General features: G+C 37.0%; 1 protein-coding gene across 4 annotated transcripts in view; it reads right to left on the bottom strand.

The window, feature by feature from the left end:
* Nucleotides 1–3,952: 3,952 nt before the first annotated feature.
* The window catches only part of TMTC1 (transmembrane O-mannosyltransferase targeting cadherins 1), a 261,487-nt gene continuing 249,378 nt past the window's right edge, over nucleotides 3,953–16,061 (bottom strand). For all 4 annotated transcript variants that reach the window (XM_007175694.2, XM_057556024.1, XM_057556025.1 and 1 more), the window contains 2 exons: nucleotides 11,560–11,637; nucleotides 3,953–6,818 (listed from right to left, as the gene is read on the bottom strand). In XM_007175694.2, coding sequence (XP_007175756.2) covers nucleotides 6,678–6,818; nucleotides 11,560–11,637 — 219 coding nt within the window. In that variant the 3' untranslated portion in view covers nucleotides 3,953–6,677. The remainder of the gene's footprint in view (nucleotides 6,819–11,559; nucleotides 11,638–16,061) is intronic.

Below are 16,061 nucleotides of genomic sequence, written 5' to 3'. Positions count from 1 at the left end.
ATTTGAACATATATCTTCATTAGGGCAGCAAAATAATGATCTGCTATTGGAGGCCTTCCAAGACTCTTGATGGAGGCCCCAGCTCTAAGCACAGTTGTAAACTTAGGAGTGTTAGGAGACTAACCCATGAACAATGAGCAAGTCATGGGGTAAATAATATTTTGTTTAAAAAGTATGTTTTTCCATTCCTGCTAAACCACTGGTCTAAACTCTCGAACGCTCTCCCAAGTCCCACAAGACCTAGGAATCAGCACTAAAGTGATCATTAGTGACGTTAGAAACAGCAACTTTATTTGAATATTTGTTGCAGAGACAGATTTCACTAGGTTGCAGAGAGAATGTGAAGGATGTAAGTAGAGAGAATGAGTGAAGACAATTTATTCAAAATAGTCTGGCTGTGAAGGACATAAAGAGATGCAGTAGCAGCCAGAGATGAAAAGGAATAAAGGAAGGATTTTTTTCCAGTGATCTTGATGGTGGCTACCTGTATCTGTGTTTTTAAAATAGAACAAAATTGATAAGAGCCAGAAAAAGGAAGAAGTTAAGGAAGAAGAAGAAAGAGATTAAAGAATGGAATGAATTTCTACAAGATGTGATTATCCAGGGTCGAGGGCCCTCTTCTTCCATTGTAGCAACAGGAGAGAGGGGATAATTGGGTGCAGGTTAAGTCTGTAGATGACTGAGTGCAGGATATTGAGGGTTTTCTACCTTGTATTTACTCCATAAAGAAAGAGGTGAAGGCATCTCCTCAGTAAGGTGAGGGGAGAAGATCTGGAATGGGTAAGCACTGAAACAGTGGTTGTGAGATATGAAAAAGAGAGCAGACACAAAGCACACAGAACAATGCAATGAATGAATGAATGAATGGGAAAAGGAAGAAGAATACTCTTTTTTATTTTTAAAGCAGGCACCTACTGGTGACATGGATTTCAGTGGGTACTAATCACGGAGCACTTGAGAGATTGAAACAAGACATAATTATTTTCATCATATTTTATATAAAATAGACATTTACATAAATTTTATTTTGGAAAGATCTAGGCAAAGTGTACATAATCAGACTTAAATGGGAGAAATACTTTATGGGAGATATATTTGTAACTGGCACAGCAAAAGTAACAAAAATGTACATTTATATACAACTGATCAAGAACATGATGTAAGTATTTTCCTCTGACGAAAGGAGGGATGGGTGAGTCACAGCAAGTCAAATGATTTTCCCATTGTAAAAGCAAGCCATGGCTTCTACAGATATTTTAGTTCCTTTGGAGGAAATTTTTAAAAATCTTTTTTCCTTAGAAACATAAAAAAATCGCTAATTTTTATGTGTACAGACTGCAAAATAAGAGTAGTTACCTCTGCCATATTAAAGCACTTGGGCAGTTCAGTCACTTTTAGGGTTGTTTGTGTATGTGTTTTGCTGCAATGATTAAGAATTTCTAAAACGAAGGGCAACACTTATCAGTTATCTCTTCAGAGGCAGAGGGCTTTCCATTTGGATTCAGGGCACTCACAGAGCTTGATAGGTCCATAGAACTAACCACTCCTTTAACGGGCAATAAACATGACTGAGACACTTGGTAACTTGTCCCAGGTGAGGCGGCTCCTCGGTGGCAGAGCAGGACTCGAATGCAGATCTCCTGATTCTTGGACTGGGTCTCCCCTCCTATGGACCAGCAAGACAACCCCAAAAGGACATTATGCACATTGGAAAAGTCTAAAGTGATACAAACATGCACCATGTGCACCACTGAGAATGGGAAAAAACTCCTGGATTTCTGGACATAGACACCTCTTTTCAGTTTGTGGTAAATGCTGATCTAAACTTACAAACTAATAATGACTGCATACTGTGATGGGTGCTAATTTTACAAGTTATATGCCCTAAAGGTTTTAATGGAAAGCATCCTTGGTGATAAAAATGGAACGTTTTTATATGAGCCTATTGACAGATATTGATTCTGTTGTGACATTTTATTTTACTGACAGTAAACCATAGCTTTGATTGAAGTTATTATTTCTTTAAGTTATATGACTACTAAAAAACAAAAATAAGGAAATGGTGTTTTTGGAAGAACTGTTCAACATATTTTTCACATTGAAAACTTCAAGAATAATCATAAACAGTTATATTTCTCCATAACTTTTGGCATTGTAAGTTTTTATCCTATTCAATTACAGCCTAATTACAAGATTTGACAGGTATAATTAAAATGCCAAAAGATGCCATTTAGATAGTTAAGTTTTGCTATTATTGGGAGATACCAACATACAACTTAATCAAAGTAAATGTGATTCGGAAACCAGGAAAAAAATTAAAATAAACAAAACACCTATAACTACATTTGCTTTGAGTGTTATTACTAATATCCTATGGATTTATTGATCTAAGCTGCAAATCCATCACAAATCAGAGAAAAAGTTTTTAAAAAAAAAAACTGATTCTAATGAGTACAATTAAGAAATAATTAACAAAAGCTGACATGTGTAACCTAAAGAAAGAGGGAGACAGAGAACATGGCTCTATGTCATGGGCCCTTCTATGAGTCATAAACAATATGAGTTTTATATACTGGGCACCTCGTCTGGTACGTGCAAATGGCAAGGCAATCCCTCTCCATCTGAGAACCAAGAATTCTGTAAATATAAGGTCAAATTATAGTCCAGTTGCCACAAATGGGAAACCACCTCAGCCAGCACACCTGTTTGTCAATCTTGGAATGGCAGCCTCAACCAACCAATTGTGCCGTTAAGTCATTCTTTTGAATTCTTTGGCTCATTTTAGTCTAAATTTAAAAGTGAAAATTCTAAAAGATTATAAACATCTCCTTGTAAAAGTCATAAACTCTTATTAAAGTTATTAGCCTGCAGTGGTTCTCCAGCCTCACTGCACATTAGAATCATAACCTGGGTGGCCAGGGTCCAGGGATTCCTAAAGGTGGGCACGCAGGTGATCCTCAAATCCACGAGGGCCGAGAGCACCTGTGTGTGAGGGGAGAGATGTCAGCTATCAGCTGAACGCCGCTCTTCAATCCGGGAGGCCTGGAATGTTTAATAGAGGCGATACAAAACCTTGTATGGAAAGGTTTGGATTTTCTCACTTAGTCCTGTTGAAACGCAGTTGCACAACCACTGCAAAACCCTGCACCAAACCGAGGTACCACGTGTTAGGCACGTCAGACTCGTACGCTGGGGGCTGTGAAGTACTGTGGGAAGTTGGAAACAAAGCGCTGATAATCCTCTTTGTTTTTTGATGGGCTGCAAAATAAACAGGCCTAAAAGATATATCTCAGGATTCCCTAAAATAAAATTCCTTTTCCTCCAAGGTATTTAAATCTTTGGTTTAGTTCACTTACGTTACATCACTGAACCATGTTTTACGAATGCCGTTAACAGGTTGAAAACATCTCAATCAGTTTTAAAATCCTGAATAATTCTTAAGGTTAACATAAACTTGTAAAGCCATTCTCGTGGCTCCTATGTCAAAGGACATGTGAAAGGACTGACACTTATTGGAGAATTTGAAGGCAAGGAGAACTGGTTCTGGTCAGACAGAAGGACAGGTCAGACAGACTGGCAGTAGGAGGGGGATACATGTACACAAGGAACTCTAAGTGTAGCTGAGACAAAACAGCCAATGCTGCACAGGGTAACAGTCACAAACGAAACTCTGCTCATTAGATCAAGTGTTCAGCTAGACTGAAGCAACCCCTGTCCTGTCCTCAGCCACCTTCCCTCCTACCCACGACCCAGTGCAAAATGGAATTATTCAAAAATTACTGAGAACTTCAAGCAGAGAATTCAACCAAACACAAGGTGCTTCTGGGTGCAGGACTCTGAGGGTCTACAGAGACTGCACGTCCACGAAGCTGGCTTTGCAATTCCATCTCAGAAAGGGGCTATCAACTCACAACCAAGCATGCTTTTGTTCAGGGAACCTGTATGCATCTCCATGAGTAGCCAGGGCTCTCCATTTTTATTTTGATAAGGATGAATTCCACATATTATTTCATGTTACAAGAACAAATAAAAATAGTTATAAAGTACACTTAATATCTCTGAAAAATAATATATGATTTATTTTCTTATAGGCACCACTCAACTATGAAAAGTATTTCATTGGCCACATCTAAGTGAAAGTATTAACTCAGGACAGAAATATCTGGTCCAACAAACAGGCTTACTTTTAATGTTCAAAGAGATGCCAGTGTGTGCAGAAAGAACAAGACAGAGTGACAGAGTGAGAAAGACGGAGAGAGGGAGAGGGAGAGAGAGAGAAGGGGCGAGGGAGAGAGGGCAGGAGAGAGAGGGGGAGAGAGACAGAGAACAGAGAAAGAGAAAAGCACCCAAAAGAAGGCAGGAAAAGTCTCTTGAAGGCCAGTGACCATTTTCTCTCAGAAACTTTTAGGCTGTAATAGCCATTTCAATTATTCCAACAAATGTACTAGCCTATCTTTAGCAGCCCTTCAAGTAAGGCGTAATTGCTTTTCAAAATTTGGGGCTCTATCTTTTCCATTAACTTTCTAAGTATGAGTTTTTGTTACACTAAAATGAAAAAGTTGTAATTAAAGTCCTAGATATTGTTTTTAGCTAGGGCTTCATGTTTTTCATTTTGGGGATGGAGTAGTTATTTTACAATAAATACTGTAGTACATTTCTTGACCTTAGGACTACAGAAGTATAATTTGGGAGGGAATAAAAATATTTTAAACGAAATTTTGGATACATTTATGATATATAACATTAAAAGACTATTAGAAACAGGAGATCAGAGTGGTAATATATACATTATTGGATTATTGATATACACAAACAGAATACACACAAACAGAATTTGCTAATTCAAATTCTGTAATCCTTTGCATTTAAAATATTCCTGGCATCATCCCTTTCCAAAGAAGTTTTTCCTCCTTTTATCTAGATTTACCTTGACAAAAAAATCATAATAACAACATAGAGAGGCAGTGGTCTCTGATACTGGGGTTGAAAAGAAGCAGAAGGCTTCTTGCTCTGGCCTGAGCATGTGACATACGTGTGACTTCAGGCTCCTACATGTGTATGACACCTGGCTTAGCACCAGGAACAGCACTGACCAGAGTGGGGTTTTTTTTTTTTTAAGTTTATGATGAAAACCAAATGAGAATCAGTATTCCAATTTCTTCAATTTCAAAATATATTACCTCCCAAACACTGAAGGCTGATTCCTAATTTCTTTAGCTTTAGCAAGTGAATAGTCAAGACAAATTTTTTTAGGGGCTGTTAAAACTTAACTACCTTGTAATTTAGATTTATAATTTTTGTATGATCAGTTGTGAAAACTGCTATTAAAACCACTATGTACAGGGAAAAAAAAGTGTGTATATATTAAATATTTTATAAGTTATGAAATAAATAACACTAAAAGACAAATGTCAAATTGTAAATTCAACTTTGCCATCCCTATCTTTTAACTATAAATATATATTTTAAAATTATGAATTTAGACTTTTTTTCCTAGATTTTTTGAGCATTCTCCATGAAATCTCCAAAATTACAAATACAGAACCAGGAACTGCAGGTTCTATCATTCATGTTCTAAGCACAGAATTCCGATTAAGCCTAGGAAGACAAATCAATAGAGCTGTCCATCTATTTAGAGTCTATGAAGATTTCTGTAATATACCATAAAGATTCCTCAGTGGTTAAATATATTTTCAAAAAATAATCTCAGAACGTCTGAATGTTAAGATAATAAAGTAGAACATTTCTCTCCATTAATATCTTTAATATTTCTCATGTAGAATATACTATTTTTTTCTCCACCAAAATAACAATATATCTGGAGGCAGAAACATTTATGAGTTTTAAAAGCACTTATGAAATCTTAGAGCAGAACCACTACTCTAGTAATACCTGTAATGAAATTAATTTAAAACATTTCCATGAAGAGTCAGGGGTAGCAAGACCATTGATTTTTCCCTAAGAATAAGAATACTCATACACAATTCCAGAAGCTTCCTTTTCGACATATTAGGCAATGGGAAAACAGCTTGTATCAGAGTGTAATTTAATTTACTTCTCAATAGGGCTCTAGCACTATCCTCAGAAGGATATTAGACAAACCTTACTTAGCTTTATCTTACAATAGCCCCTTTCCCCATATATTCCAGAAGGTTTTACAAAAACTGTTAGATACTCATTTCTAGTTCTGGAGAATTAAATGAGTTACCTCTTGGTAGAATTTCCCAAATGGTTTATCCCAGAGGATTTATCCTCTCTGAAATATCTCCTCTCATAAGAAGAGATGCCATGCATTCATAGCATTTCAAGCCTCTATTTCTGAGACACAAATATCTACACTAAGAAATGGAATTAGATTTCCAGGTTGGAAAAGCAGACAAATATATGAAAGGAAATCTGGAATTAAAGCAAACAAAAATCTGTAAAATGTGTAGTTGCTGTTTTCCTTCCTTCAGGCCTTCTAGCCCTTCCTTGCTCTTTTTGTCTTCTTTCATGGAAATGCAAGTCCCCAGCACAGGGTTACCAGCAGGTGTCCCAAAATGTGCCACCCTGAACTCCAGTAAGAGGAAAACGTCATCGGTTGTGCCCCAACTGATGTGAAAGCAAGGCTTCCGTCTGTCAGTTCTTCCTCTTCCAAAGGCACCAGTACTGTCCCTTGGAGACTTGGTCAAATGCTGCTACGTTTGATCCTTTTCTCGAACTTCTTGTAATCTTTTTTCTAGACGATCCAATTTGGCAAGATTTTCCTGCAGCAGTTTGCTGTCTGGAACGAGCTGTAAGGCTCTCTCATAATAAGCTCTTGCAGACACGTAGTTCCCCTGTTGAGAAAAAGAAAGAGAATAATTATATTCTGATGCATCAGAACACTAGCTCGAAGAATGGGGAAACTAACTAAGAAATAGACCTTCTCGCCCATTTTAACATTAACACCCTCATAAGGAGACCCTGTCTGCATGTGTAATTTTATCCTTATGCTGGTGCCTTTGAGAATCCATTTGTTTTAAGTACCAGACCAGATGGAGAATGTGAAGGATAAGGTTACATGGCAGCAAAACAGATTTCCAATTCTACTAATACAGGGTATGAAGCTATAATTTCATAGCATTCTCATAGGGTTAACACTATTCCTTTGTAATCAAGTGGAGCCAAGGCACTGGAAATTCATATTGAGAAGGAGGGGGACAGAAAGAGGGTTGGGTTCGGGGAGAGGGGTGTGTGTGTGTGTGTGTGTGTGTGTGTGTGAAAGAGAGAGAGAGAGAGATGTTTTTGAAATTGCAAGAGTAATGATTAAAAAGTAAATAGTTCAGGAGTCCACTACAGCTATTTAGTGGTAGGAAGTATTTTAATCTTCACCTTAAAACATAAAAGCAACTTTTGCCTAATACAGGCTTTAATGCAAATCTAAGTTTTTATAAAATAAAAAGAACTGATAATAAATAATATGGAGTCAAATTTATCCTATACTCAAGGTGTGTGACAATATATGTCTGCTGGATACTCTAAAGTCAGGAGGGAAGGTATGTCACTCTGGACCTGCTAAAGACCCGTCTGTTGGCCCCCATCTGGTTTGTTCAATGCTTCCCTAACTGGCAACCATGCGTGCCTGGTCCCAGAAGGTCCCTGACAAACTAGTCAGAATTACTAACTTTTTTCCAGCCTCTTTTCTGCCACTGGATGTATTCCTTCCATATGGTCGACCCCCTTTCAGGTCTGTGTGCTGCTAAGTGTCAGAACCAAGATCGGTAGAGATCTCTCCATTCCAAAAAAACCAGCATCTGCTCTGCTGTATTCTCAGTTACAGCTCCATGTGGATGAAAACTAGTTACTCTCTAAATTTCCACCACAATTTAAAGTAGTACCTCTTGGAGTGAAAGTACTATGTAGCAATAGCGACCTATATTTGTTGAATGCTGAACTACCTCCCAAGTGAATGAACAAGTGTCAAGACCTCAGACCCTGCCTGACATATAATGAGCACTCAATCCGATGCTGTCATTATTGTTATTATCAAATGACTATTTATGTGTAAATGAGTAAACACTGTCTATTTCTTATGGTATTCACTTGTCATACTGGTGAAAAGGAGAGTAAAAATGACCTCACAGATAACTGTACATTGGGAATCCAGGCGCTGGCATGTGCACAAATGAAAATATTTCTGATTATTAACACTGATTCTGATAAGAGGTTGAACAGAATTCTGAACAAATGAGAACCTGGATTTAGCTACATTACTATTGTTTTCAATTCAAGTATTTATCTTCAGAGTGTCTCCTGATGTTAAGCTTAGCACATAGGTGCAGATAACTGAACATCTGTGGCTCTTAGATTGCTCTCAAAACTGTGTTCCTACTGCGGTTGATTTTGAAATCGTTTTCCCAAGAGGTTTCTCTGAATTTAGGCCTTAGCCTGGTGTCAGGCATCTCCTTTGATCACCAGCTTTCTCTGTCCTTTTACAAAAAATTCTAGTCATAGAGTTATTTTCTCACTCAAGTTGCTCTTTTCTTGATGCAACTGGAAGCCTTAATTTTTTAAAAAATAAATTTATTTATTTTATTTGTTTATTTTTGGCTGTGTTGGGCCTTCCTTGCTGCGCGCGGGCTTTCTCTAGTTGCGGCGAGCGGGGGCTACTCTTCATTGCGGTGCACGGGCTTCCCATTGCGGTGGCGTCTCTCGTTGTGGAGTACAGGCTCTAGGCGCGTGGGCTTCAGTAGTTGTGGCTCACGGGCTCTAGAGCGCAGGCTCAGTAGTTGTGGTGCACGGGCTTAGTTGCTCCATGGCACGTGGGATCTTCCCGGACCAGGGCTGAACCCGTGTCCCCTGCATTGGCAGGCGGATTCTCAACCACTGGGCCACCAGGGAAGCCCTGGAAGCCTTAATTTTTAAAACAAGTTATAGCCCTTAATTCAATGTCTTCAATTTCCAGATGCTAGATAGGGAATTTGAATTATCCAATTTCTAGAAATGTGCTAGTTACTATGATAGCCACTAGTCATATGCGGCTATTTAAGCGTAAGTTAATTATGATTAATTAAGAATTCAGTTGCTCAGTGGCACATTTCAAGTGCTCATTAGCCATGTGGGGCTAGTGGCTACTACCTTGGACAGTACAGACATAGAACATTCCCATCATCTCAGAAAGTTCTATTGGCCAGTTCCATTCTAGAAAATGCATTAATGTCATAAGGCAGGATTGAAAATAGTACTTTGTGATATGGCCAAGGTGATGCAACTCTTTGATTATAAAGAATGTACTGTAGCTTTTTGGTCCATCCATTTCATTTTACATAAAACTTCATGAAAAATATCATCTTTTATTTCCAAGTAGTATGAGCAAGAGTCAAGCCTCTTCTTCTCTCTCTTTGTGTCATCTCCTTGCAAAGCCTTATTCCAACTCTCAGCCTTGCACAGCCCTCAGTCCTTCCTAAGCTTCACCCAGGCTCAGGCTCAGTGGGGCCCAGGAATGGGATAACACTGCTTGATGCATGCACTTCCTGGCAAGGCAAAGGTCACAGAAAGTTAATGGTTGTTCTTGAAGGCGTCATAATGATAATCCTGCATCCTAACGGTGACATCAAAATGACTACATCCAAGCCATGTGCCTGGTCTATATATTAGTATTGGATTGCATCATATGAATTTACATTTAAAATTAAACATTTTAAAATTACAAACATGGCAATTTTATATTGTTCAACCTAATACATGATGGCCGCAAAGATGAAAAAAGATAAACTAATTTTTAATCAGTGTGTTCGTTATATTTTGAAATAATACACTCAATAGATCCTTCTTCAATCTCCAGATACCTTTGCAGGGGAAGCACTTCTAAATTTAAAGCAATGGGTTCACTTGTTAATCTGGAAGAGTTCAATAAATGTACTATTTTCTCTTTATTTCCAGACTTAATGAACATTCTTGAGTACATTTATTGTACTTTGTCTAATTAACAATTGAACCCATTTCTTTAAATGCAGGTGCACTCCATCTAAAAACATATTAAGTGTATTAAATGAAAGTGCAACTATGTAATATATTAATTAAATATTTAAAATTATTATGTTACTGTTTTTAAAAGTAAGTTCATTCTATGTTTCCCAACTAGATACTGCTGGACACCCTAGAATGTCATTAAGATCAGAGCTTGGTTTATTGGGCTCTGATAAATGTCATGACTGGATTCACCATCTATGTTCCTCTATTAGATCAAGGCTAATAGTTGCAGAGTAACTATCCCATTATCCCCTCCCATCTGTAGAGTCATGGATCACCTTTTTGTTTTACTGTGTTTCTGAGAGTGACCAGTTCCCACTTAATCATAAACCCTATTTAGCCTTTGTTTAAATTCTAATCACTATCTCGCTATTTTGTCAGGGTAAAGACTGATAGAAGCCTGAAAATAAGTTAGCTAAACAAGAGTGATCCTTTCAAAACATGTCAGACCATGGCATTTCTCTGCTCAAATTCCTCCAAGGACCCCAACTTGTTTGGCATGAAAGCTGAAGACTTTACAATTCCTTTCAAGGCCCTGCATCATCTGGCCCTTTGACCTCTCTGACCCAGCTTCTATCATTTCCTCTCACTTGCTTTCTCCCTAGTCTTCAAATACACTGGCACACTCACACCTCAGGACCCTTGCACATGCACTTTCCCTATTTTGCCAAGTGGCTTGCTCCCTTCAGATCTCTACTCAGATATCACTTTTTAACTGAGGCCCTCCCTAACCACCTCAATTTAAAATTTCAGTTCTTACCCCCAGCACTCCCTATCTTCTTTCATTCTTTTATTCTCCATAGCACTTATCACCATCTGATACATTCTATGTATGTATGTATGTATGTATGTATGTATGTATGTGTTTATTTACTTATTGCCTATTTCCCCCTAACTAGAATGTTAGCTCCATGACGATAGAAATTTTTGTCTTATGTGTTAATTGCTGTATTCCTGGTACCTAGAAGAGTACCTGGCACATAGGATATTCTCTATAAATGCTTGTCAAATGAATTGGATGAATGAATGAATGCCAGTGAATCTTTGATTTCATTATAGACAATAGTCCTCCCAAGGGTAATTTTCAATTATTCACTCAAAGGTAGCTTTTTATTTTGAGAACAAACAAACAAACAGCCTTGTTTTTCAGTAGGTTAGGGAATAAAAGATACATTAAGTATAGGAAATAGCAATACTTTATCTTGACAATGAGTTAAGCCACAGGAAAATAAGCTACATTAGCATAGCGCCAACAGAATTTTACTTCATATAGCAGATTTTATCTGCTCTGTGATGATACTTAAGTACATATGATTTTCTTTATGATAAACAAAATTATGAAATCTAATTTATATATTTATTTTTTAAATGGCTTCATGATATTCAATATCGAGATAATACAAAGTGAACATAAAACTGTCTAATTACATTTTTGAACACCTATGTTTTCAGTATTCAAATAATTCAAAGAGGAAATTAACAATAGTTTCTCAATCTTTTAAAAGAGAAGAAAGAGAAAATACAAAGGGAAAACCTGGTTCACATGGAAGTGAATTATTTTCTTACCTTGATATGCTGGATTCCACCCATGTTCATCCAGGCCTGTGCTTGATCTGGATTTAATTCCACGGCCACTTTATAGCTCTAAATACATAAGAAATATCTTCAGGCTGGGAAACGAGAACCCATCTTTAACACTACAGATTGTGGAAACCATTTTCTTCATATGTGGAAATTTAAATGGTTAATAAAATGAACAGTCACTTCTAGTTCACAGGTGTCCCCTTTATTTCTATTATTTTTCAAAGTCGATGATTCTAAAGTGGAGGAAACTGAAATGTGTAATTTCCTTGCAGAGCTAACCTCTGGACTTAAAAAGGCTGAAGGTGCCTGCCAGGAGTCCAGGTGATTTCTATAACAGTGCATAATTTCCCACTGGCCTCGATCTGCAAGAAAATGGTGCCCTTCGGCCTTTTTCACTATAAATGGAGTTTGTAAGAAAAATTTTTTTATAATCACAGAATCTTAGAGTACTTTCTGAAACAGCTTATATCTCTCACAAAAGCTGATCTGATTATTCAGCCCATGCTTAAATTCTTGCAGAGAATGGTGTTCAGTATCTCTTTAAGGACATATATTTTACCAGGGTATGGTTTTAATCGTTAGAAAGGCTTTCTTTTTCTTCTGCCTTATGAAAGATCTTCAAATGTTTGAAGAGAGTTACTTATTTCTCAAATACTTCTTTTTGGTCTGAATAACATGTATCCCATTAAATGTCATAGCCGTGAGGTATATTTGTAATATTTTGCCTGTTGTTTTGCATCAAAGGGCATGCTCACCACTGAGTCTTGATTTTAAGAGTGGTCACCTTAAATAAAACTAAAGGCTCAGCTGAAGCAAAAAGAACTACAATCTTGCAGCCTGTGGAACAAAAGCCACATTCACAGAAAGATAGACAAGATGAAAAGGCAGAGGGCTATGTACCAGATGAAGGAACAAGATAAAACCCCAGAAAAACAACTAAATGAAGTGGAGATAGGCAACTTTCCAGAAAAAGAATTCAGAATAATGATAGTGAAGATGATCCAGGACCTCGGCAAAAGAATGGAGGCAAAGATCGAGAAGATGCAAGAAATGTTTAACAAAGACCTACAAGAACTAAAGAACAAACAAACAGAGATGAACAAGACAATAACTGAAATAAAAAATACACTTGAAGGAATCAATAGCAGAATAACTGAGGCAGAAGAACGGATAAGTGACCTGGAAGACAGAATGGTGGAATTCACTACTGCGGAACAGAAAAAAGAAATGAAGACAGCCTAAGAGACTTCTGGGACAACATTAAACACAACAACATTCACATTATAGGGGTCCCAGAAGGAGGAGAGCGAGAGAAAGGACCCGAGAAAATATTTGAAGAGATTATAGTCGAAAACTTTCCTAACATGGGAAAGGAAATAGCCACCCAAGTCCAGGAAGTGCAGAGAGTCCCATACAGGATAAACCCAAGGAGAAAAACGCCGAGACACATAGTAATCAAATAGACCAAATTAAAGAGAAAGAAAAATTATTGAAAGGAGCAAGGAAAAAACGACAAATAACATACAAGGGAACTCCCATAAGGTTAACAGCTGATATCTCAGCAGAAACTCTACAAGACAGAAGGGAGTGGCATGACATATTTAAAGTGATGAAACGGAAAAACCTACAACCAAGATTACTCTAGCCAGCAAGGATCTCATTCAGATTCGATGGAGAAATCAAAAGCTTTACAGACAAGCAAAAGCTAAGAGAATTCAGCACCACCAAACCAGCTCTACAACAAATGCTAAAGGAACTTCTCTAAGTGGGAAACACAAGAGAAGAAAAGGACCTACAAAACCAAACCCAAAACAATTAAGAAAATGGTCATAGGAACATACATATCGATAATTACCTTAAACGTGAATGGATTAAATGCTCCAACCAAAAGACACAGGTTCGCTGAATGGATACAAAAACAAGACCCATATATATGCTGTTTACAAGAGACCCACTTCAGACCTAGGGACACATACAGACTGAAAGTGAGGGGATGGAAAAAGATATTCCATGCAAATGGAAATCAAAAGAAAGCTGGAGTAGCAATACTCATATCAGATAAAAAAGACTTTAAAAAAAGAATGTTACAAGAGACAAGGAAGGACACTACATAATGATCGAGGGATCAATCCAAGAAGAAGATATAACAATTATAAATCCAACATAGGAGCACCTCAGTACATAAGGCAACTGCTAACAGCTATAAAAGAGGAAATCGACAGTAACACAATAATACTGGGGAACTTTAACACCTCACTTACACCAATGGACAGATCATCCAAACAGAAAATTAATAAGTAAACACAAGCTTTAAATGACACTATAGACCAGATAGATTTAATTGATATTTATAGGACATTCCATCCAAAAACAGCAGATTACACTTTCTTCTCAAGTGTGCATGGAACATTCTCCAGGATAGATCACATCTGGGTCACAAATCAAGCCTCAGTAAATTTAAGAAAACTGAAATCATATCAAGCATCATTTCTGACCACAACGCTATGAGATTAGAAATGAATAACAGGGAGAAAAATGTAAAAAACACAAACACATGGAGGCTAAACAATACATTACTAAATAACCAAGAGATCACTGAAGAAATCAAAAATTACCTAGAGACAAATGACAATGAAAATACGACCATCCAAAACCTATGGGATGCAGCAAAAGCAGTTCTAAGAGGGAAGTTTATAGCTATACAAGCCTACCTCAAGAAACAAGAAAAATCTCAAATAAACAATCTAACCTTACACCTAAAGGAACTGGAGAAAGAAGAAGAAACAAAACACAAAGTTAGCAGAAGGAAAGAAATCATAAAGATCAGAGCAGAAATAAATGAAATAGAAACAAAGAAAACAATAGCAAAGATCAAAACTAAAAGCTGGTTCTTTGAGAAGATAAACAAAATTGATAAACCATTAGCCAGACTCATCAAGAAAAAGAGGGAGAACACTCAAATCAATAAAATTAGAAATGAAAAAGGAGAAGTTACAACAGACATGGCAGAAATACAAAGCATCCTAAGAGACTACTACAAGCAACTCTATGCCAATAAAATGGACAACCTGGAAGAAATGGACAAATTCTTAGAAAGGTATAACCTTCCAAGACTGAACCAGGAAGAAACAGAAAATATGAACAGACCAATCACAAGTAATGAAATTGAAACTGTGATTAAAAATCTTCCAACAAACAAAAGTCCAGGACCAGAGGGCTTCACAGGTGAATTCTATCAAACATTTAGAGAAGTGCTAACACCCATCCTTCTCAAACTCTTCCAAAAAATTGCAGAGGAAGGAAAACACCCAAACTCATTCTATGAGGCCATCATCACCCTGATACCAAAACCAGACAAAGATATTACAAAAAAAGAAAATTACAGACCAATATCACTGATGAATATAGATGCAAAAATCCTCAACAAAATACTAGCAAACAGAATCCAACAACACATTAAAAGGATCATATACCATGATCAAGTGGGATTTATCCCAGGGATGCAAGGATTCTTCAATATATGCAAACCAATCAATGTGATACACCATATTAACAAATTGAAGAATAAAAACCATATGACCATCTCAATAGATGCAGAAAAAGCTTTTGACAAAATTCAACACCCATTTATGATAAAAACTCTCCAGAAAGTGGGCATAGAGGGAACCTACCTCAACATAATAAAGGCCATATATGAAAAACCCACAGCAAACATCATTCTCAATGGTGAAAAACTGAAAGCATTTCCTCTAAGATCAGAAACAAAACAAGGGTGTCCACTCTCACCACTATTATTCAACATAGTTTTGGAAGTGTTAGCCACAGCAATCAGAGAAGAAAAAGAAATAAAAGGAATCCAAATCGGAAAAGAAGAAGTAAAGCTGTCACTGTTTGCAGATGACATGATACTATACATAGAGAATCCTAAAGATGCCATCAGAAAACTAGTAGAGCTCATCAAAGAATTTGGTAAAGTTGCAGGATACAAAATTAATGCACAGAAATGTCTTGCATTCCTATACACTAATGATGAAAAATCTGAAAGAGAAATTAAGGAAACACTCCCATTTACCATTGCAACAAAAAGAATAAAATACCTAGGTATAAACCTACCTAGGGAGACAAAAGACCTGTATGCAGAAAACTATAAGACACTGATGAAACAAATTAAAGACGATACCAACAGATGGAGAGATATACCATGTCCTTGGATTGGAAGAATCAATATTGTGAAAATGACTATACTACCCAAAGCAATCTACAGATTCAATTCAATCCCTATCAAATTACCAATGGCATTCTTTATGGAACTAGACAAAAAATATTAAAATATGTATGGAGACACAAAAGACCCCAAATAGCCAAAGCAGTCTTAAGGGAAAAATACAGCTGGAGGAATCAGACTCCCTGACTTCAGACTATACTACAAAGCTACAGTAGTCAAGACAATATGGTATTGGCACAAAAACAGAAACATAGATCAA

This window comes from Balaenoptera acutorostrata, chromosome 11 (genome assembly GCF_949987535.1).
Source record: "Balaenoptera acutorostrata chromosome 11, mBalAcu1.1, whole genome shotgun sequence".
NCBI lineage: Eukaryota > Metazoa > Chordata > Mammalia > Artiodactyla > Balaenopteridae > Balaenoptera > Balaenoptera acutorostrata.
Note: the sequence above shows the minus strand (reverse complement) of the source record. Positions and strands in the feature narration are given on the sequence as shown.